General features: G+C 39.1%; 1 protein-coding gene across 1 annotated transcript in view; it reads right to left on the bottom strand.

Moving 5' to 3' along the window:
- Window positions 1–2,156: 2,156 nt before the first annotated feature.
- LOC124721657 (protein N-terminal glutamine amidohydrolase) overlaps window positions 2,157–25,104 on the bottom strand; it is an 87,177-nt gene continuing 64,229 nt past the window's right edge. The window contains exons 4-6 of the mRNA XM_047246726.1: window positions 8,379–8,503; window positions 8,159–8,265; window positions 2,157–6,977 (exon numbers count right to left, since the gene is read on the bottom strand). Of these exons, the coding sequence (XP_047102682.1) occupies window positions 8,159–8,265; window positions 8,379–8,503 (232 nt within the window). The 3' untranslated portion in view covers window positions 2,157–6,977. The remainder of the gene's footprint in view (window positions 6,978–8,158; window positions 8,266–8,378; window positions 8,504–25,104) is intronic.

Raw genomic sequence — 25,104 nt, 5'->3', positions numbered from 1 at the left:
TTACAAAGATTATACCCGTAACTTTATCAGAACAATGTAACTGAATTAAAAATCTATGAAAATTTGGAAACTTGACTGCATAAGATTCCAATGAATCTTAAACAGATGAAACAACCCATATTACAAATATTTCAATAAATTTAAAGCATTTACCACTGGAGCCACAACTTCTTAGATTCACAATATTTCCTTTTCCATATGAACTTTGAGAATATTATACACGAATTCCTAGATTTTTTTACTTTGAAATGGTTCTCTTTCAAAGTATTTTTATGTACATATCAAGGAACAGGAATTTCACAAATTTATGGTTACAAGGCAACTACCACATGTGAATAGTTCAAGCTATTACTGCCAACCCAACCAAAGTATTTACAAAAATGGGTAGAACATACAACTGGTTTAAGAAAGTTCACACCAGCGTGGATAAATGTAGAGATGCGCTGGTTTCAAGAAAATCACAGGTAATTTGAGGAACTCTAGGCAGCTGTTATTAACATCAGAAATGACAAGACATTTCAGATGTGTTAAAGGCACTATCAATATGAGTTTGTCTTAACAGAAAAACGGTAATTTTACACACACACACACACACACACACACACACACACACACACACACACACACAGAAAGAGAGAGAACATCTTCAAGTATGGAAAAAATGACCAACATTCTTTAAATTTGATAAACAACATGGCACCCTTGTGGAGCTCTATAAGAGTTACATGAATGACTACAGTATACAAGTGCTCATAAAATATGAGTGGATAAATCTCTAAAAAAGAGTCAGTATGGAAAATCGTAAGTTGTCAATAACACTACCCAGATATTCACTATATCTCAGTGTAGTAATTGACGTATTGAGCAAATTACATATAATGATCAAACAGAATTTAATTTCATAAAAGAATGGAGTGAAGTTGTGGCCCCAAGGTGAAAAATTAATTATTACATACAGACAATGGATGGAGAAATGGGCCCCTTCTCACATTTAAAGACTTAATGCTAATGAAACTTGCAGACACACAAGAAACTTATTTCACCACATACAAATTAAGCTTTTATAATAAATTTTTCACCTAAGTGACAGTTGCAAAAATGCATTGATTATATCAGGAATAGTCTTATGTTTTGAATAGTTGTGCTCTTGGTCAACATCCCAATTAAATGAACACTACTATCCTCAGATGAAAAATGTCTCAGACTTTCAATTATGAAGCAATTTCTTCATGTTTTCTTTTTGGGGCCCATGTCTGCAACCCGTGTAGTTACATTTTTCAGTTTTTGGTCTTCATATATATTATGTACATCTATTTACAGTTTCCAAAATGAGAAGGTGGAAAGACAATAGTAGATAGAGAAGGCTAACTCTGCAGTCTTATACTTCATAAATATCACATAATGACATTTTCATATTTGCCCTTGCATGTTATATCACAAATTGAATTGTAGAGAAGATAGACCTTGAAAAGCTTTCATTATGTGTAATGTTGCAAATTAAAATAAATGATTAACACTTACCAGGAACAAATACTGAAACACTAATAGCCTAATTTATAGACTGATAACTGTAAAAAAGAAAGCAAAGCAAAAAGGAAAGGCACTGTCAGCAAAATTGAGGAGCAGGTCAGTCACAAATTGCATTACATTTTTACTGCTATTCTTCAGATGGCATAATTACCATTTCTGTTGTTACTAATCTGGGCTAATCATGCGAGTGACTTGCTCATCTCTTTTCTTGCCCTACAACACCTCCTTCCCTCATCTTCTCCTTCTGAAGATTAAGCTTAGATAGCAAAAGTGATGGGACAGAAAAAGAATGGCCATTTGCATATATATATATATATATATATATATATATATATATATATATATATATATATATATATATATATATATATATATATGTTATTGTGAACAGTTACTTTAGCAGTCATTATTAATTTGAAGAACATTGTACGTGGTTTCCTTGTTGTTCCATTATTATTATTATTATTACTGACACACAACATTTCTAACGCCTTGAGTCTATGTATGCACCAATGCACCACAGTCACATCAGTCTCCTTCAACACTCCATCACCTATTGTCCAATATGCTTATCTTTTTGTTCAACTGGGAAGCTGCAGGGTAGGTTCTGTGATCTTTCCTTAATCTTCCTTCCGTTAGATAAGTGCAGGGGGCATTTTGAGGAATGATATCTACTTTGTCCTTTCTCATAAAAAATTTGGTAAGAAAGATTTATAAAAATGTAGTAGGTTACTAAGTAAGATTTACAGAAAATGCAAGTCCATTTGTTACATCAGTCATTTAGGCACATGTTGTCATTTTCTGGAAATAATGCTGGGAAATTATCTTCACAATAATTCTAGTATATTACGTGTTCTTATGATTGCATAATGTGGGATTTCAGAGTTCGGGGGGAAAAAAAACTGAATTTACACTGGCCTTCGATAACATGATCTTGACATATCATTTCAAAAAAGAATGAACAAACAAATCACAGTTCACTTAGCAGATGCAAGTTTGGAACTGAGAATGTAACACTCAAGGTAGAGGTTTCTTAGATACTTTTTTTTGTCACTATTTCTGTTTGTTATGGCCTTTCCTTCACCTGAGGTATTCAAATTATTTTTCAAGCCTTTTAAAAATCTCATGTATCAACTGTAATTATTGTATGAATCATACTACTAATTAAGTGTGAAACAGCAGTGAAGTTTAATATACATGCACTGTTCTTTACACAGTATATAGGCATTAAGTGACAAATTACGTGAACTGTTTAATTCAATTACACACAGAAGTTACAATGAATGATACAATATTAGAAAAGGTTGAGTAAAATATGAAGAAGAGAATGAGTGAAAATAACCACTCACTATATGGTAGAGGCATCGCGTTGAATATAGGCACAAATAAGGAACATGGTACTTCAACTTGTTCTTTGGAGTGTGCCATTTATTTCAACTACATTACCGTGGATACTTATTTTTCTAATATTGTCTAAAAGTGATGTTTTGAAAAGCAATGCCTTGCAATAAGCTACATACATATATGCCAAACTTTGCATGTAACTTATTACTAAGAACATGGCCATCGCTGTCAGGCCTGAACATTTGAGCAAGCTATCTTCAACAGGAAGACAATCGAATTAAGCACAACATATTTCTTTTTACTGTTCAAACTTTCATGATTAAAACTTTATTTTCTGCCCATTCAACTAGTCAATATTTATGACAGCTACTGTCTTATTCTGAATTTTATTGTCTATCAAGGTAACCTGTTGGATGTGTTTATTTCTTTGCTAATTGCAAAAATTAGCATTTGGCATTTGCAAAATGAATGTAGCTGCCGGCAACTTCAGAGCAATATTCGTGTGGTTCAGAATATGTAGTATATATGTATTTTACTTCAAGATACAACAGTCAATTTTACTGCAGACAACAATTTATGAACATATGTATTAAACAAATTGTGTTCCAAACACCAATCAGTATACAAGTGTATCATATTAAGTTTCTTCAAGGTCTATCTTCTGAAAGCAATAGTGGGATATTTACAACATATTCTTAACTAACCACACATAGAGGAACCACAAAGTAAGCATGGTATGTCAGAAAGTGCTATAAGGATAGTGCAATCCCTTATAATTTTAGTTTATTGATCCTTACATTTACTTATACATGGAAAAAATATTGAAACCATTATTAAACAATAACAAATTCTGAGGTTTCAAAAACTGTATGGATTACATATTTTTATAGTAAGATGTTTAAAACTTTGTATAAAATGTAATTTCAAAATACTGTATATAAGTTTTAAGAAGTTTTGTACAAATCACAAAAATGTGTCTTAGTTAAAAAAAAGACTGATCACAAAAAAGCACACCAATATAAGGTGGAAAGTATGATTTTATTGATAAGCAAGCTAAGTGGGGTAATGTTTTATTTTCTTTTTTAGAAAAAGTACGCGTTCCTTAGGAGAATTACAATGTCCTCAATACCACTGATCAAACTCAAAACACTTAAAAATGAAACTCCTATACAGATTACCTTTTCCTTTTCCACCTTTTTACCGAAAATAAAAGACTGTTAGACTAATGTAATTTTACTGCTTCTTTCATAAACATTGATAACATTAAAAATAATTTAACAATTAAAGAACAACACATTAAACTAGACTACAAATATTGTCAATTTATTTCACACAATGTCATGTGCAACGTAAACACAAGAAGAAACTAAAATTACCTTTGAATAAATCTCAATAAATCTCAACAAATCAGAAGTACAGTAGGTATTTAAAAAAGAAAAAAAAAATGAGAGAGAGAGAGAGAGAGAGAGAGAGAGAAGAAGAAGAAGAAGAAGAAGGGAGGTAGCAGAGAAATAGGTAATCTCTTTCATAACAGCAGGTCATTTATCCCAGGCCACCACCATAACCACAACACCAACCAGGTCCTACAGCTCCACTCTCTTTTTCTCTTTTAATTCCAACACACAGCTATCCTGCATAGAAGGACTTTCATAACTGCTGTTAACGTAAACATTCATTTCCACTGCTGCATGTTTCAATACAATAACACATTTATACTGAAATGTCTGGCATTTAACTGCACTGTAATTCAATACTTTTATGCAGTCCTTCGATTGGTTAATTTTGAAGAAGGAAACAACTTTCAGGGATTGCCATTTGACATTGACAAAACAACTAATGAGTAGTCTTTAAGAAAACTGCTTATGGACAAGTAACCACAGATCACAATGATAAAAATTATTGTGAAACTAGAAAATTAAAATAAGTTTCTAATGGTTACCATCAGTGCAGGGCAGCAACATTAAACAGCGCAATATTAAAGGGAAATCTTAATACATAGTAACTGCGAAACATATCACCAAACAAATAAGTTTGTTACACATATAAGCAGGGATATCACAAAATTTGGTCTTACAGCTCACTTTCCTTATACTTTGTCAGAATGTGTCTACTAAGATATTAAATAAAAGCGAAAGGCGGAAAAGTGAAAGACAAATACAACACATACAGCCACACTACCCTATAAGACCAGGAGGCATTTATTGCCTAAAGGGATATTACATGGCATTTCTCCATCAACAAAATGATGTAATATTATTGCTCTTTACTCCTTTTGCCATCTATTGAGCAACAAGATGGGCTTATGACTCACTTCCCCTGTACTATATCATTATCTGTTAGTTAACATATCAACTAAAAAAGAAAAATCATAAAATTAGAAGAAAGATTGGTTAGTGAAAGAAGAGTAACATACATATAGCAAACTACCCTACAAGTCCAAAAGGCATTTAGTGCCTAATGGAGTATTACATGCCATTTGTCCTTCAACAAAATGGTGTAATGTTATTACTCACTGAACCTCTTGCCATCTGTTTATCAACAAAATGGACTAATGACTCACTTCCCCTATACTATGCCATTATGTTTTAACTAACGTATCAACTGGAAGTTAAAAATCAGAAAATTAGAGGAAAGGTTAGTTAGTGAAAGAAAATTACAATATTTACAGCAACTTCTCTATAACGCCAGAAGAAAGCGACCAATTACTAGTTAAAGGTATTTTACGTGGATCACTGCCATTCTTTATCAGAACTGTTAACTAACACATCAAGTATATGTAAAACCCTAAAAATTAATACAAAAGTTAGTTACAGAAAAATTTCAAGAGATATAGCAAACCACCTTTTGCAGCCAAAAGAATTTTGTCACACTTCACGAATCATTTTACCATCTTCCCACATTCCAATTTTCCAAAGAGTAGGTAAGGTCTTCAATTTGTAAGATATGCAACCATCTGGACTTGATGTGTATTAATTCCATGAAAATGTCTTGATCGCTAAAAACTTTATTTATTAAGTGGTCGAGTAATCATCATCAGATAACATATGTTTAGGAAAGTTCAAGCAACTGAGCAATACACGAAAATTGTACAATCTCGTGTACAATTGCTGTTAGGCGTATTTGCAAAAGATGTTATATGGAGACACAACATCTTTTGCAAATACGTCAAATGGCAATTGCACAGAGATTGTATGTTTTTCTTGTACTGATCACTTGTATGAGCTTTCTTAAGCATATTTTGTCTGATGATGACTACCCGAAATGTGTCATAAATAATGTTTTTAGCAATTAAGATGTTTCCATGGAATTAATACATCGCAAGATTAGATAAGGTTTGTCTACCACAAATTGGAGCTTACTTCTCTAATTGATGCAATGTTACCAAGGACAATAAAAGGTTATTTGCAATTACACTTTTACATAGGAACTACAAAATGACTAATGATCACAAAATATCTAAGTTTACTCTGAATGACAACCACAAAGCAGAGTAAGTAAAGTCAATCTCACCTCAAAACTGCTGAAACATAACACCAAAACATAATACACAGTTTTGTAGCAACCTTTACTTATTCTTTGAAAGCTATACCTTCTCCTTTCAGTACAACTTCACAAAATTTGTTAGTAAATATATTAGATGAAGAGAAAAATATTAAATGCTAGTAACACTCAAAATTATAAATAAAGATAGAAAGAGAAGCTCACTATAAATTTACATTACAGATACACTAACACTTGTTCATAACAAAATCTATAGACTATGTACAACTACAAAACACCAACTGCTGCCTCTCGTATTTTTCAGTTATATGATGTGGTTGTGGTTATGATGGACAAAGCTATTTATGGACAAAAGATTTTTTACTGCAACAACAAAATTCTGATAAAAACTGTTTTGAGTTTGATTCTGGGCACTTATCGATATGTCCTCATTACCTTTGTAAATGGACAGGTTAGAGTTGTAATAATCAACTATATGCACCTGGTACAAGCTTAAAATTTACAGTATTTCGCAGTGATTTCTGATACATATGTGACTTGGAATTACATGCAAGAAATCATCTTTCAGAATTTATTACAAATCTGGAGGTTGTAGCATAAGTCTGCAAGGGAAGAAAGAAGACAAGAATCAGCTCCTACTTCCATTTCACACCACACACAGTGCATCTTAGCACATCACACTTAAAAACAAATCAATTGTTACATTTTTGAGAAGTACTAAGGATAGTAAACCTTAAGGATACACAAGATCAGTAACAGAAATATATATGCAGAGTCAATATGAAATATTTACCCACTGAAGATACACAAATTTTCTGAACAAACTTTCAACTTATAAAATTTAGTGTGAAACTGCAGATCACCCAAGCACAGGAAGGAGGGTGAGAGAGGGACAAAAATGAACACACACACACACACACACACACACACACACACACACACACACACACACACACACACAGACAGAGAGACTCAACAAAGATCTTCCTTCCTATTTGATTTGACTACTAGTCATGTAGAAGTAACCAAGAAATTATACAGGTAAAGGAAATATCTAGGATTTCTCTATAAAAAATTTTTGCAGATGAATTATGATCTAGGACAGCTGCAAACAAATGCAGCAACTGTTATTCATCTGTATAACTTCTCACTTCAATACTACCATATTCAAATTTAACAAATTATTACATTATAACCCTTACAAATATTTATCAGAACTTCTTGTTATGATTATAAATGTCTTTTATGAAAATTTTCAAAAACTTCTACTGAAGCTGATATAAATAGCGCTTAAATTTTGTAAAGAAATTAATAGGTTCACAACTGCCTTGGTAAATGAGGCAGGATGTGGGTATGGGGTAAAAACACGGTAATGGACATATACTAACAGAAACTGTAGGAAACTTTAGTTTCAACAGCGTATTTAACAGGCAACAAATTCACAAAATATTATCTGCATTTTACAGCAACTTGTGACAAATTATCCATGCCATACCACTGTGCAATGAGCATTTGATATATAGGAAGCATTCACAAACAGAATATCACATATTATGCTCAAGCACACTTTTATCATCAGCAAATAGTTTTCAGTGCCAACAAGCAAACTTCCCTTAAGTTAATCAACACACTCAAAACTGTAACAATTTAAAATGCAACTATTACAGGTTTCACACTTCAACATCATTTAATAGAATATCAGAGAGTAAACAGTAAATTCCAGTGGTTTTCTTGTAGAAAAATTAGTATAAAACTTAATTACAATGATGTACGGAAACCATACCTATGTCTGTTGATAGAACTTGCGAACAAGTTGTGTAAGATTCATGACTTCTCCATGACCCTTTGTTGGATCCATATTAATAAATTCTTCAAGATTGTGAGAACAAGCTGGAAGATAGAATGTAATATGACAATACAAAATAACTGTTCACATTTTTATCTTCATTATAACAACCAATACTTTTACTTTACAAAATTTTTGCTGTTAGAAAATAACTTACAAGGAGTTGTGATAGGGGGATAGTCAGGTGGAGCCTTCAACCAAGCACCATCCAAACGTTTCATGTGTCTTCTGTCTGATGCAAAGTGTTGCAAAAATACTGGTGCTGGCACAACACGAAAATACCTAATACAAATAATAGATTTGATTAAAATTTATTAATACAAATGACAGAACTGAAAGCGTTTACAATGACAAAAATATCAAAATAAATTGAACACCAGTGCCAAAGGAAGGGCCAATTTGTTCAAAAAATAACAGAAGAGAGGATCGTTGTATGTTCAGCTCAAACTCTTTTTTGCAATGTGAAAATTGTAACTTAATATAAAACTACTATTCAGACAGACATCACTGTCATGACCACAACTCAATCGAAATTTTACTTTCAACAAGCAGTTTACACATTTTGACCAGCCTCTGTGCCTTCATTTACTCATGCAACCACTCTTACAATGGCATTAAACACAATCAGCTGCACTAACTTTAAGATGACAAAGAATGACCATATATTGAATGTTAGTTTTTGTTAACATCAATACAGGACATCTATACAGAATATGAACTTGCCATATACTCACATAATACGGCATGAGTACCCTAACTTGGATGGCCACAGAACAATGAAAATTACAAAGCTATACTCTGAGCAGTATTTAGTTGCAAGTACTGTAATTATTCCATGCATACTGACATGTCAAGGAGTATGTAGATCACAAACAGCCATGCAGAATATCCAGACGTTTGGAATATCATTTGAGGCTGTTCACAAGTTTTGTATGTACACAGCCCAACTGCTCTCTCAACACGAATTGTAATTTCTCTTTGTAACATATATGTCCAGGACATGCCATGCATACTCAAAATAAGATATGTACCTTAATCACTCAAAATAAGATATGTATCTTAATCTCCACAATCTTATTATAGCACAGGAGACCAGATTCATTTGTGCAACAATGCAGGAAGTAACTAGCTGTGTCAACAATGCAGGAGCATATGAATGGGAAATGCTACTGCATGCCAGTGTCACTTCCATTCAAGCTCTCTTAGGTCAGCTTTCACGGAGTGTTGTCTTGGCCCAAAATGCTCTCGGTTTAATGTAAGAATCAGTTTCTGTAGCATGCTCCTTGTAAATATTCATAGGAAAGCTGCTCTGCTTTTAAGCAGTTGTTTAGTGGCATATGATGTGGAGTTGTATGACAAAGTATTAATAGGAATAACAAGACTAGTTGAATTGCAGTGCTTCTGTTCTTAAGTGACAAATCCTGAAAATTCAAGTGATAAGTACTACAAACCATCTTGCTATGAGACCATCTGAGCACGATTTTTGTGTCTGGAAGGATGAGTGGGTGTTAGATCTGTTGTTGTTGTTGTTGTTTTCTTCAGTCCTTAGACTGGTTTGCTGCATCTCTCCATGCAACTCAATCCTGTGCAAGCGTCTTCATCTCCAAATAACTTTCACAACTTACATCCCTCTGAATCTGCTTACTGTATTCATCTCTTGGTCTCCCTCTACAATTTGTACCCGCCACACTTCCCCCAGTACTAAACTGGTGATCCCTTGATGTCTCAGAATTTGCGCTGTAAGTCAATCCTTTCTTATAGTCAGATTGTGCCACAAATTTCTTTTCTTCTGTTTTGTTCAGTACCTCCTCATTGGTTACATGACCTACCCATCTAATCTTCAGCACTCATCTGTAGCATCACATTTCAAAAGCTTCTGTTCTCTTCTTGCAAAAACTGTTTACTGCCCATGTTTCACTTCATTTCAGACAAGTACCATCAGAAAAGTATTTGTAACATTTAAATTTATATTCAGTGTTAGCCAATGTCTCTATTTCAGAAATCCTTTTACTTCTATTGCCAGTCTTCATTTTATATCCTCTGTACTTTGGCTAACATCAGTTCTTTGGCTGCCCAAATAGCAACACTCATCTACTACTTTCAATGTCTCATTTCCTAATCTAATTCCATAAGCATTTCTTTAATTCAACTACAGTCCAGTATCCTTTTGTTAATGTTCATCTTACATCCTCCTTTCCAGAAAAAGTCCATTCCGTTCAACTGCTCTTGTAAGCACATTGCTGCCTCTGATAGCATTACAATGTGATAGGCAAACCTCAAAGTTTTTATTTCTTCTCCCTGAACTTTAATTCCCATTCCAAATTTTTCCCTTGTTTACTTTACTGCCTGCTCAATGTACAGATTAAATAACATCAGCAATAGGCTACAACCCTGTCTTACTCCCTTCTAAACCACTGCTTCCCTTTCATGCCCTCTCGACCCTTATAACTGTAGTCTGGTTTCTATATAAGTTGTAAATAGCCTTTCAATCCCTGTATTTTACTCCTGCTACCTTCGGAATTTCAAGAAAAGTACTCCAGTCAACATTGTCTAAACCTTCTTTCTTCTAAGATAAGTCATAGGGTCAGTGTTGCCTAGTGTGTTCCTCCATTTCTCTGGAACCAAAACTGACTTTCCCCAAGGTTGACTTCTACCAATTTTTCTATGCTTCTATACAGAATTCATGTTAGTATTTTGCAAGCATGACTTATTAAAGAACATCTACTGGGCCCTAATTCAACAAATTTGCAAGCTAGCTCATTCACAGGATAGCCTCACTCTCCAGTATCTCAGCAATGCGGGAAATTCATTAGGATGTATATTATTGCCCAAGATAAATAATTCAGGGCTCACAACACAATAAGAATTCTAATAAACATGAAACCATTTGCCTGTAATTGAAGATATGCAACAGAATTTGTGCTCTGTGCACAATATTTGCTCACATAATGACCCCAAATTCACCACAATTTTCATTCCATTTTACTTTTGTAAATGGTAAAATGTTTGTCATTATTACCACAAAGGAATATGGTTAGTCATACATGAATATTCATCTGGGACTGTAGCCCTGGTTCAGTGCCATTTCTTCGAGTAACAATTTTCAGTATATCTCTGGAATCTGACAGTATGGGCAGATGGGATCAAGTGGGCATCTCAGAACACTGTCCAACATTTCGCAGTCATTGTCAAATAATTCTACAAAAAAACATGGGTGAGTGAAAAGTAGCAATTTTGGGCTCAAGCTTGTTCATTGGAGTACTTGGAATATTTGTGGATCACCTCTGCTTCTTGTACACCTTCTAAAACATACACACACAAATGCACACATTTGGAAACTTACTACTACTACTACTACTACAATAGGTTCCTTCTGTCAAAAGACCAGGCTTTTTTGCTACTCTCACTGCACTTGAAATGTTGGCAAGACTAATTCATCACAAATCAACTAACTGTCTTTACACAATCATAATCGCTCATCTGACACCTTGTAACTCTACCTAAAGGCTTACAACAGTTGCAGCCCATAGGCATTATTTTTCAAAAGACATGACCTCTAATTCTGGTGATGCGTGTACCACATATGTATGACATAAAAAACACCATACAGATTCAGCAATTGACATGTCTATGATCACTGTCGACTATCAGGCAGTTTAGATACACGAGAAATGCAGGTTAACTGCATTCACCAGAGATGAAATAAGAGATGAATGACATAAAACAATCAGAAGACCAGTTAACTATTTAACCATGAACCTTTGGATTTGTATTCAGGCACTTACACACCCTTTCCGCATTCACACTGCCCAACAAAACATGTCAAGTATCCAGAAGGAGAGGAGGAAATGAAACTACATGGGTTGAGAGAGTATGTGGTGTTATTTCAATGATTACAATATCCAGTCAAATTTAGATAGACTTAGCAGCACGAGCTCACTTACCAATATGGTATTGCACCCCCTGTGGCCTGGATTCATGCTCCAATTTAGTTAGGAAGGGTATAGTAAAGCCAATGTTTCCTCTAGTGAGGCAAGCTGGCCTACACCTGTTGTAACTGGCCCTCAATATCCCAGACACTTGCACTGGGACCAATCTGAGGCTGAGCTGGTGCCACAGATTTTATACTGGGGAAGATCGGGTATCTTGCTGGCCACTGGAGTACTTCATCATCATGCAGACAGTTCATAGAGAGACATGGTATGTGTGAATGAACACTGTCCTATTGAAACATGGCACTATGATACCATTGCATCAAAGATAACAGGTGAGGATGTAGGTCTGTAACATACTGTTGTGCCATCAGTGATCCCATAGTCACAACCAGCCACAACCTGAAGTCATACCCAATGGTGTTCCACACCATGAAACATTGTGCTTATCCAAAACATTGGAAGAATGTTACCTCTTCACCAGGTTGCCACCATTCTCACTGACAATGGTTATCTAAGGTAGTGCACAACTGCAAATCATTGCTGAACACAATTTGACACCTTAATCAAAATTCCATGTTTCCCAGTCATGCACCACTCCGAATACAAGTAATTTGTGGTGTGATATTAACAGCAGCTTACACACGAGATAGTCCAACACGGTGCCACTGTCACATCCAAATTCACCACAAATCTGGATACTGCATGATTCAACCAGCTGGTCAAATGGAGACCCACAATGGAGGACCCTTTTCAGTCTCTATCAGGTGCTGTTAATGTTGTCTCACACAATTACGTGGCATCTGAGTGTCCTTCACAGTGATCATCCCACATCTCATGCTGTTCACACCTCTTACATTCCCTACTAAACACATACAACACTAATGCACTCTGGTAGCCATTCTACCTATTACAGAGAATTGCACTTCTAATCATTTAAATATCAACTAACGGATAGTACTTAGTACACTTAGTTACATTGGCACTGGACCTTATCTTCCGGGTGCTTCATCTTTTTTGTTGGGTAGTGTATTTAATAATATAAATTACAGGATGAAACGTAATTTTTCACTTAAAAAAACTGTGGGCTATTAAATGTATTCAAATGAACAAAGTGGAGATTCGTTTTCCACTTTTTGAGAACAGGGAGCCCCAGAAACAAAAGTAATGATGTTTACGAGTGTGGGTTAGTGGCACTTTCCTCTTAGTGCTGTGGCTAAAATGGTAAAACTGTCTCCATACTGACTGTATCAGACATGCTCTCTTCATTTCTGTGCAGAACTGGTAAACATAATTATTATGTAGCTGTTAATTTGAAGTCACAGTCCTTGAAGCTGTCATATACACCTTTAGCTGATATGATGAAAATAATAACAAATAACAATGATAATATGCAAACTCTGACTAACAATTTGAGTACATGCCACCATCCTTCGCTATTAGAAAAAAGTTTTAACATTCTTGGCATTTCTTAAAGGACAATTTCTAAACACCATGTGCACACTTTAAACATTTATTAGCCAAACCAGTACTCATGTGTACAACCCAGCAGTCAGTGGCATCTGGTAATGAGGACACCAAAAAATTGCATGTGTATCTACATCTAGAACAGGAAAATTGTATACATGACAGCAGAAACCTAAATCTACCAACATTATTAATCTCTATATCAATGACATGCATGTCAGTTATAACATCCTGAGACACTTGTGTCACTTATAACACTCTTACAACAAATTGAAAGAACATAGTTACAGAACAACATGAATATATATTAAGCTCGGTTAAGGATCTCTCCACCTCATGCATGAAGAATTGTCTATTTGACCTGAAATGTTAGATTACCCTTGGATCCAAGTCCAAACTACCAACCTCATTATATGACAGTGATTCTGCATTAAGGCCAACTAGCTCAATATGTAATTTGCAACAATAAACATCAGTTTTTATCTATTTTGTATACATTTTTACAATTTTATGCTTAAGTCCCAAGCCATTGGCAAAAAAAAAAAAGCACAGGTGACTCCTGTATAAAACAAGGGTAGAAGACTGGACCCACAAAATTACAGACCAATATCTTTAACCCTTTACCTACTATGAGGCCTCAGAGGGCTGTCTGTGATGTTTAATATTGTCTCTATTAGTAACCATATATTTTATTTCAATGAAATTTTATGAAATTCCCTAATTTGTCAAATTACTAATAATTTTGGAAAAAAATTATAAAAATTTACACATGGCTTTGTGTTAAAGTGTTGGTGTATGTTTCCTTCCGCACGGGCATCACAGACAGTGCGATCAGAAGCAATTTTTCAACATCCAGATGTCTGTGTATGCAGGGTCTGTTACACCATTTGCCACTGTTGACTCCTGCTACTGTTCTTTCACTATTCAAAGGTCCTCCTTGTGATAACCATATGTTTATTGTGGTGCATTATTTCATAACAGCTGTCTGCTCTATAAACTGAAAACGTTATGGAGAAGAGGACTATCACATGAGGAGATAAGGGAATCGTTTGAGCAGCTTTCTGATTCTGAAAACCCACCTGGTGAATGTGAATCTTCCAGTGATGACGATAATAAGGTTGATGTCACTGAAAACTTAGAACTACACAAAGAGGATGATCATGAAAAAGCCCTTTACAAAGGTGAAGAAGAATAATTTAGTGCAAATTCTGCAGAGTGTGACATCCTGTTTTTTTTTTTTTGTTTTTGTTTTTTGTTTTTGTTTTTAGGGTGCACAACTACAGTGGTCATTAGCGCCCAGACTAAATTATGAATGCACTGTGAGGCACAATGGTAAAACAGCAACTAAAAAGGACAACACTATAAAAGGCACATTAACAGGCAAGGGATTAAAAGAAAACAGCATAATCAAATGTCCTTAGACAGGTTTGTTAAAATTCTGACAGGATGTTAAAATGTGGTGTACCGTCAGCAATTGCCCACATAGGCAGAAGGGCGCTGGCAGAGCCGTCAGCAAATGGTAGTGGTTGAACCGGCAGTGTCCAATCCGTAACCGGGCCAAAACGACCTCCTCCCACCGAGAAGGGCGCGAAGAGGTCGTCCAAGCCATGGGGAGAGGTTTCAAGGCCCGAAGCTTGTTTTCAGTAAGCGTAGACCAATCGGCTTGCCACAGCGATAAAATGCGCTGACAAATGACCCTGCTAAAATCAGATGAAGGCACACAGCAAGAAGCTGTCTGAGGCTGGAGGACCGCAGCCTTGGCCGCGGCATCTGCAGCTTCGTTCCCAGGGATACCGACATGGCCAGGAACCCACATAAAGGTAACTGGAGAACCGTCGTCCGCCAGCTGCTGAAGAGAGCGTTGGATGAAGTGCATGAAAGGGTGAATCAGATACGGATCACTGAGGCTCTGGATGGCACTCGGGGAATCAGAGCAGAATGTCGGTGGCGGTGGATGTAAAGAACAGCCTGATAGAGGGCAAATAGGTCAGCTGTGAAGACCGAACAATGGCCATGGAGCTGGTATTTGAAATTGTGTGCTCTGACAATAAAAGAACACCCGACACTGTCATTGGTCTTAGAGCCATCTGTATAAATTAAGATCGTAGTAAGGAACTTTGAACGAAGTTCGACAAACCGCGAGCGGTATACCGAAACTGGGGTAACCTCCTTTGGGAGCGAGCTGAGGTCAAGGTGAACCTGAGCCTGGAGTCAAGTGGGCGTTCGGCTCTCGCCCACTCTAAAGGTTGCAGGGAATGGAAAATCAAGTTACCGAAGGAGGCGACGAAAGCGAACTCCAGGGGGTAGCAGGGCAGATACATACAACCCGTATTGATGGTTGAGAGAGTCGTCAAAAAAGGAACGATAAGACGGGTGGTCGGGCATTGACAATAGCTGACAGGCATACCGACAAAGCAGTATATCACGCTGGTAGGTTAGTGGCAATTCACCAGCTTCAGCATGAAGACTCTTGACAGTACTAGTATAGAATGCTCCAATCGCAATACGTAACCCCCGATGTTGTATAGAGTTGAGGCGGCGTAAGATGGACGGTCGTGCACAGGAGAATACAAAGCTCCCATAATCTAGCTTTGAGCGGACGATCGACCGATATAGGCGAAGTAGGATGGTTCGATCCGCTCCCCACGACGTACCGCTGAGAACACGGAGGACATTTAGGGAACGGGTACAACAGCCAGCCAAATATGACACATGTGGAGACCAGCTAAGTTTCTTGTCAAATGTAAGACCTAAAAATTTTGTTGTCTCCACGAATGGGAGAGCAAAGGGACCGAGATGTAAGGACAGTGGGAGAAACTCTTTGTACCGCCAGAAGTTAATACAGACCGTCTTCTCAGCAGAAAAACGGAAGCCACTGGCGACACTCCAGTAGTAAAGACGGTCAAGACAACGATGAAGACAGCGCTCCAGGAAACATGTATGCCGCGTGTTGCAGTAGATGGTAAAATCGTCCACAAAATGGGAGCCTGATACATCAGCTGGGAGGCAATCCATTATTGGATTGATCGCTATGGCGAAGAGAGCGACGCTCAAAACTGAGCCCTGTGGCACTCCATTCTCAAGGCATCGGACAGGACAGAACCCACACATACCCTGAACTTTCGATCCATTAAAAATGCATGAATAAAAGGAGGGAGGCGACCGTGAAGGCCCCATGCATGCATGGTGCGGAGAATGCCTGCCTTTCAACAGGTGTCTTAAGCCTTCTCCGAATCAAAGAACACAGCCACTGTCTGGCGATTCCGCAAGAAGTTATTCAAAATGGAGGTCGACAAGGTAACCAGATGGTCAAAAGCAGAGCGGCACTTACGAAATCCACATTGTACATTGGTAAGTAGGCGTAGAGATTCGAGCAGCCAAACCAAATGAGAGTTAACCATTCATTCCATCACTTTACAGAGACAGCTGGTAAGGGAAATGGGTCGATAACTGGAAAGCAAGTGTTTGTCCTTCCCCGGCTTAGGAATCGGGACAACAATAGATTCGTGCCAACATGTGGGAACATGACCCTCAATCCAGATGCAATCATAAATACGAAGAAGAAAACCGGGCAAATGCACTTTCGAGTTCCCACATGGTGAATGAGGCATTATAACTTTCATGATTCGAGGAGCGGAAGTTAGGTGGCCCTGCCTCCTCTGCCTGTTTTAGGGGGAGGAAGGCAGGGTGCTAATGAGCGGAGCTCGAAACCTCTGCGAAAAATCGGCCGAAGGCATTGGAGACATCCTCAGGGGCCACAAGCATATCATTCGCGACCGTCAAGCCAGAAACTGGTGAGTGGACCTTAGTGCACGATAGCCGGCGCACGCTACCCCAGACAACAGAAGAAGGATTAAAACTGTTGAAGGAGCTTGTGAAAGCAGCACAGCTGGCTTTCTTTAATAACATGACGACACTGCGCACGTAATCGTTTATGACTAATACAATTCACCATCATAGGGTGGTGTTTAAAGGTGCATAAAGCACGTCGACGAGCACGTATAGCGTCTCTACATGCTGCGGTCCACCAGGGGATTAGTACGCGACATGGAGAAGAAGTAGTATGAGTGATGGAATATTCAACAGCAGTGAGAATAACTTCCATGAGGTGTGTGACCTGACTATCGCAGCTTGCGAAGTTTTGATCCTGAAATGTCGCCCTGGAAGAGACGAGCCCCCAATCTGATCTGGAGATGTTCCAACTAGTTGAGCAAGGAGATGGGGTATGATGCAGGAGATGGATAACACAAGGGAAGTGGTCGCTCGAATATGCATCAGAAAGAACGTACCACTCAAACCGAAGTGTAAGTTGGGTAGTACATATAGAGAGGTCTAAATGGGAACAGGTGTGAGTTGTGTCCGAAAGAAAAGTAGGGGCGCCAGTATTGAGACAGACAAGATTGAGGCGGTTGAAAAGGTCTGCTAACAGGGAGCCTCTCAGGCAGGATGCTGGAGAGCCCCAAAGGGGATGGTGTGCACTGAAGTCTCCAGTCAACAAAAGGGGTGCAGGTAGCTAAGCAATAATTTGCATCATGTCTGCCCTAATAACGGCAGACGACGATGGAGTGTAAACAGTACAAATGGAAAATGTGAAAGTGGGGAGAGTAATTCGGACGGCAACTGCCTGCATATTGGTGTGCAATGTGATGGGATCATAGTAGATATCATCCCAGACCAGCAACATAACCCCTCCATGAGCCGGAATAACTGCCACATGGGGTAGGTCAAAACGCACAGAGGTATAGTGTGCCAAGTCAACACGATCGCATGGACGTAGCTTCGTTTCCTGGAGAGCTACTACGAGTGGACAGTGCAAGCGTAGCAGCAACTTTAAGTCCTCTCGGTTGGAGCGAATGCCACGAATATTCCAATGAAGAAGTGCCATCGTGAGAAGAAAAAGAAAAAGGAGAAGCAAGAAGGGGTCGCCTCGAAGGCCGCTGAGGGCCTGGCTTCGAGCGAGCACTGCTGCCGCTATCAGCAGGCGGAGAGTCATCGTCCATTTTTTCAAGAGGTTCGTCGGCCACCATGTTAAGATGGTCGGGAGGGGGAGCTTCCTCCGCCGGTGAACGGCAAGATGTTCGGCTACCAGTGGTGCGGTCAGGCGAAACGGATGACGGCCTGGGGCGCAGGAGAAGAAACACGCTGTTGTGGAGAAGGAGAACTTTTCTTCCTATGAGCCTTCTTGGAAGGTTGTTTAGCCAAAGTACTGGTCGAAGGCTGGGAGTTCGGGGTATGTAAGGAGTCTTCACGGGACGGTTCCTTCTTGAAGGCCCGTGCATCTGACTTCTGGGTCTTAGTCTTGGCAGAAGTTGATGAAGGTGCTTGTGTCTTAGGGGTGATGGGAGGAAGAGGAGACATTGACCGGGCGATCTTAGCACTGGCCGAACGGACGACCGTAGCGCTGAAGGTCAGATCGCATGTCTGCGTCGATACTTACCTGGTAGGCTGAGGAGAGCCGAGGATGGTACTGCATTTCCCCGCTGGGAGCGGTGTGGGCTTCCTACTAGGAAAAAGCTTGCGAGCAGCCGAGGTGGACACTTTCTCTTTGACCTGAATTTCCTGTATACAGCGTTCATCCTTGTAGATAGGACAGTCGCGAGAGGATGCCGCATGGTCACCCTGACAGTTCACGCAATGAGGAGATGGAGATAGACAGTCACCCTCAAGGGTGTCCCTGCCACAAGTCACGCATTTAACCGCATTAGAGCAAGACTGGCGGATGTGATTAAAACGCTGACACTGGTAACAGCGTGTAGGTGTCGGGACATAGGGGCAAACAAAAATAACCTCATAGCCCGTTTTGATGCGTGACGGCAGCTGAACACTATTAAAGGTCAAGAAAAGTGCCCGGGTCAGACAAGGTCATTGTCGACCTTGTTCATGACTCTACGGACAGCCGTCACGCCCTGCTCAGCGAGGAGAGACTGAATCTCCTCATCAGTCAATTCCTCGAGTGATCTAGCAGATACCACACCATGCGATGAATTCAAAGTGCGGTGAGCCTCCAATCGGACAGGGAACGTGTACAGGAGTGTGGCCCAAAGGAGTTTTTGTGCCTGAAAGGTGCTCCCAGTTTCCAACAACAAGGTACCGTTATGCATCCTGGTACAAGACTTGACAGGTCCGGCTATGGCACCTACGCCCTTCTGAATAACGAAAGGGTTGACAGATGAAAAATCCTTTCCATCCTCAGATCTAGAAACTATGAGGAACTTTGGGGCAGGTGGTAGTACTTTTGTCACTGGTGGCTGGTCAAGTTTCCGTTTTTGGGCAGAAGTCGAGAGAGAAGATGAAGAGAAATCCATTGCAGATGAATCCCCCATGATTGCCAGCATCACCGATGGTGCGTTCCTTCCTTGTGGGACCCCTCTCGGATGGCGCTCCCACCTTAGGTGTATGTTTACACCTCAGGTCACACCTCCAGAGAAACGGACGGAGGGACCAATCGGCACGGTCGGAAGGTGTCAGCTCGGGTAATCACCCCTCCCCAGGCCTGGCCTTTACCAGGGGGTACGCACGGGCCCTACTTGTCTACTCAGGGCGGGGAATTATGCTTTACCCCATCACCGGCTACGCGTGCGAACATGTGGATCGGCCTTCAGGCACGCGCAGGGAGGATAGAAGAATAGGAAAAAAAAGGAGAGACGGAGAGAAAGGACAGACTGTCTTATTAAACGCCGAGGCGGAGACCATAAGGTGGATAAGAAGGCAAGGTGAAAAGTAAGGAAGACAGTGAGAGTGGGAGAAGGACAAAAAAGGAAACAAACAAAGGAAGGAAGAAACCAGAGTAAGCGAAAAACCAAAATGACCACAAATGTAAGTCGTTGAACCGTCCGTTTCCGGATGCAGGCGCAAACTACCACCTTGAGGGGGAGGGACTCCTCTTAGTCGCCTCCTACGACAGGCAGGAATACCCTGGACCCACAGGGGGGGGGGGGCCGAGGGAAGTATGATAGGATAACTGTTAATTTCTGTATACATAAATGATCTGGTGGACAGGGTAAGCAGCACTCTGCAGCTGTTTGTTGAAGATGATGTGGTGTATGGGAATGTGCCACAGTTGGGTGACCGTAGGAGAGTACAAGATGACTTAAGACAAAATTTTAGTTGGTGCTAGCTAGTTCTAAATATAGGAAAGTGAAAGTTAATGTGTATGAGTACGAAAAACAAACCCATAATGTTTGAATACAGCATTAGTAGTTTGCTGCTTGCTACAATCACTTTGATTAAGTATCTACATACGACGTTGCAAGCAGTATGAAATGGAATGAGCATGTAAGGATTGTAGTAGGGAAGGTGAATGGTTGACTTCAGTGTATTGGCAGAAATTTATGAACGGTTGGTTCATCTATAAAGGAGACTGCATATACGACACCTGTGTGACAAACTGTTAAGTACTGTTGAAGTATATGGGATCTGCACCAGGTCAGATTAAGGGAAGACATCGAAGAAATTCAGAGGCAGGCTGCTATATTTGTTACCAGTACGTTCAAACAACACACACACATTATGAAGGTGCTTCGGGAACTCAAATGGGGAATCCCAGAAGGGAGGGTGCCATTCTTTTCAAGGAGCACGTGTGACAAAATTTAGAGGAATGGCATTTGAGGCTGACTGCAGAACGATTCTAGTGCTGCAATGAACATTTCCCATAATGGCCTTGAGGATAAGATCAGAAAGATTGGCGATCATATGGAGACAGACACACAGTTGTTTTTCCCTTGCTGCATTTGTGAGTGGAACAGGAAAGGAAATGGCTAGTAGTGGTACAGGGTGCCCTCCACCACACATCACATGGTAGCTTGAAGAATATGGGCATAGATGTTACTGCTAGTGAACTTCTCAAACTAGCACTTCATATGTACATTTTGCTAAGGTTCTGAGATCGAAGTTTAGTGTGCCAGTAAAGTCATATGGTCGCGTATAACAGGTGCGTGTGACATGAAGTTAATTGTTGGATGTTTTTACTGGCAACCTGATTCTGCTGTGACAACTGTAGAGTCATTCAAAGAAGGTCTACGGTCAGCATTGTGTAAATACCCAGATCCTGCAATACTAGTTGTAGGCGACTTTAACCTGCCACATATAAACTGGGATGTCTATGGGTCCATTGTGTGTAGGGGGGAGGGGGCAGTACAGACAGACAGTCATGTGAAATACTTCTGAAAATGTTTCCTGAATATTGACTTCAGCAGCTAGCTTGGCAGCCCACATGCAATGGAAATATCTTAGACGTTATAGCTACAAACAGACTGGACCTTATTGACAATGTCAGTATAGAAATGGGGATTAGCAATCATGTCATTATAGCAACTACAATTACGAAAGTTAATAAATCAGTCAAGAAGGCTAGGAGAGAGTTTCTGCTAGATAGAGCACATAAGCAGTTATCAGCATCTCACTTGGACAGTGAATTGGTATCACTTAGTTCTGGTAAGATGGATGTAGAGGAATTATGGGCAAAGTTTAAGCAGATTGTAAATCATGGTCTGGAGGGTTATGTGCCTAGTAAGTAGAGAAAGGATGGAAAAGGCCCACCATGGTTCAATAAAGAAATTTGCAATAAAAGAAATTATTCACCTAGTTAAGGGAGACAAAAATTTAGTAGTCATGGGGGACTGGAATGTGATTGTAGGGAAAGGAAGAGAAGGAAAAGTAGTAGGTGAATATGGAATGTGGTAAGTAATGAAAGAGGAATCCGCCTGGTAGACTTTTGCACAGAGCGTAACTTAATCATAGCTAACATTTGGTTTAAGAATCATGAAAGAAGGCTGTACACGTGGACGAGGCCTGGAGACACTGGAAAGTTTCATACAGAGATTTAGGAACCAGGTTCTAAATGTTAAGACATTTCCAGGGGCAGATGTCGACTCTGAATACAATTTTTTGGTTATGAACTATAGATTAAATCTGAAGCAACTGCAAAATGGTGGGAATTTAAGGAGACGGGACCTGGATAAACTGAAAGAACCAGAGGTTGTAGGGAGTTTCAGAGAGAGAATTAGGGAATAATTGACACTAATGGAGGAAAGAAATACAGTAGAAGATGAATGGGTAGCTTTGAGAGATGAAATAGTGAAAGCAGCAGACGATCAAGTAGGTAAAAAGACAAGGGCTAGTAGAAATCCTTGGGTACCACAAGAGATATGAATTTAATTGATGAGAGGAGAAAATATAAAAACACAGTAAATAAAGACGGCAAAAGAAATAAAAATGTCTCAAAAATGAGATCAACAGTAAGTGCGAAATGGCTAAGCAGGGATGGCTAGATGGCAAATGTAAGGATGTAGAGGCATATATCACTAGCGGTCCGATAGATACTGCCTACAAGAAAATTAAAGAGACCTTTGGAGAAAAGAGAACCACTTGTATGAATATCAAGAGCTCAGATCGAAAACCAGTTCTAAGCGAAGAAGTGAAAGCAGAAAGGTGGAAGGAGTATATAGAGGGTCTATACAAGGGCAATGTACTTGAGGGCAATGTTATGGAAGTGGAAGAGGACATAGATGAGGATGAAATGGGAGAAATGATACTGCATGAAGAATGTGTGACAGTACTGAAAGACCTAAGTCGAAAAAGGCCCTGGAGTATACAACATTCCATTGGAACTACTGACAGCCTTGGGAGAGCCTGCCATGACAAAACTCTACCATATGGTGAGGAAGATGTACGAGACAGGAGAAATACCCTCAGACTTCAAGAAGAATAAAGTAATTCCAATCCCAAAGAAAGCAGGTATTGACAGATGTGAAAATTACCTCAGTTTAATAAGTCACAGCTGCAAAATACTAACACAAATTCTTTACAGACGAATGGAAAAACTGATAGCCGAAATCGAGGAAGATCAGTTTGGATTCCGTAGGAATGTTGGAACACGCGAGGCAATACTGACACTAAGATTTATCTTAGAAGAAAGATTAAGGAAAGGCAAACCTATGTTTCTAGCATTCGTAGACTTTGAGAAGACTTTTGACAATGTTGACTTGAATACTCTCTTTCAAATTCTGAAGGTGGCAGGGGTCAAATACAAGAAGCGAAAGGCTATTAACAATTTGTACAGAAACCAGATGGTAGTTATGAGAGTCGAGGGGCATGAAAGGGAATCAGTGGTTGGCAAAGGAGTGAGACATGGTTGTAGCCTATCCCTGATGTTGTTCAATCTGCATATTTAGCAAGCAGTAAAGGAAACAAAAGAAAAAAAATGGAGTAGGAATTAAAATAAATGGTGAAGTAATAAAAACTTTGAGGTTTGCTGATGACATTGTAATTCTGACAGAGAGCAAAGAGCCTGGAAGACCAGATGAACAGAATGGACAATGTCTAGAAAGGAGGATATAAGATGAACATCAACAAAAGCAAAACGAGGATAATTGAATGAAGATGAAGTAAATCAGGCAATGCTGAAGGAACTAGATTTGGAAATGAGACACTTACAGTAGTAGATGAGTTTTACTATTTGTGGAGCTAAGTAACTGATGATGGTCAAAGTAGAGAGGATATAAAATGTAGACTGGCAATGGTAAGGAAAGTGTTTCGGAAGAAGAGAAATTAGTTAACATTGAGTATAGATTTAAGTGTCAGAAAGTATTTTCTGAAAGTATTTGTATGAAGTGTAGTCATGTATGGGAGTGAAACATGAACGATAAATAGTTTACACAAGAAGAGAATAGATCATGTAACTAATGAGAAAGTACTGAATAGAACTGGTGAGAAGAGAAACTTGTGGCACAACTTGACTGGAAGAAGGGATTGGTTGGTAGGACATGTTCTGAGGCATCAAGGGATCACCAATTTAGTATTGGAGGGAAGCTTGGAGGGTACACATCGTAGAGGGAGACCAAGGGACGAATAGACTAAGCAGATTTAGAAAGATGTAGGTTGCAGTAGTCACTTGGAGATGAAGGAACTAGCACAGAAAAGAGTAGCATGGAGAACTGCAACAAACCTTTCTCTGGACTGTAGACCACAAAAACAACAACAACAGCAACAACAAAAAACAACCCGAACTTTTGTTACCTGCAGAATCCTCAGTTCAAATATAATAAACTTTCTTGAGACCGAGAAGCAAATGTCCACCAACCAGCATGGTTTTAGAAAGCAATACTCGTGCGAAACTCTGCTTGCCCTTTCCTCACATGACATACTGAGAACTATGGATGAAGGGCAACAGGCAGAGTCCATACTTCTACATTTCTGGAAATAATTTGAAACAGTGCCCCACTGCAGGCTGTTAATGAAGGTACAAGCATATGGAGTGAGTTCAGAGATATTAAAGTGGTTTGAAGACTTCTTAAATAAGAGAACACAGTATGCTGATTTGGCGGAGAGGGTTGGCAGCAATCTGTGGTTGTTTGCTGATGGTGCCATGGTGTACGGTAAATTATAGAAGTTGGGTGACTGTAGGAAGATACAAGAAGACAATAGAATTTCAGTTGGTGTGATGAATGGCAGCTAGTCCTAAATGTGGAAAAATGTAAGTTAATT

This window comes from Schistocerca piceifrons, chromosome X, assembly GCF_021461385.2.
Source record: "Schistocerca piceifrons isolate TAMUIC-IGC-003096 chromosome X, iqSchPice1.1, whole genome shotgun sequence".
NCBI classification, from domain to species: Eukaryota; Metazoa; Arthropoda; class Insecta; order Orthoptera; family Acrididae; genus Schistocerca; species Schistocerca piceifrons.
This window is presented reverse-complemented; position numbering and strand designations above follow the sequence as displayed.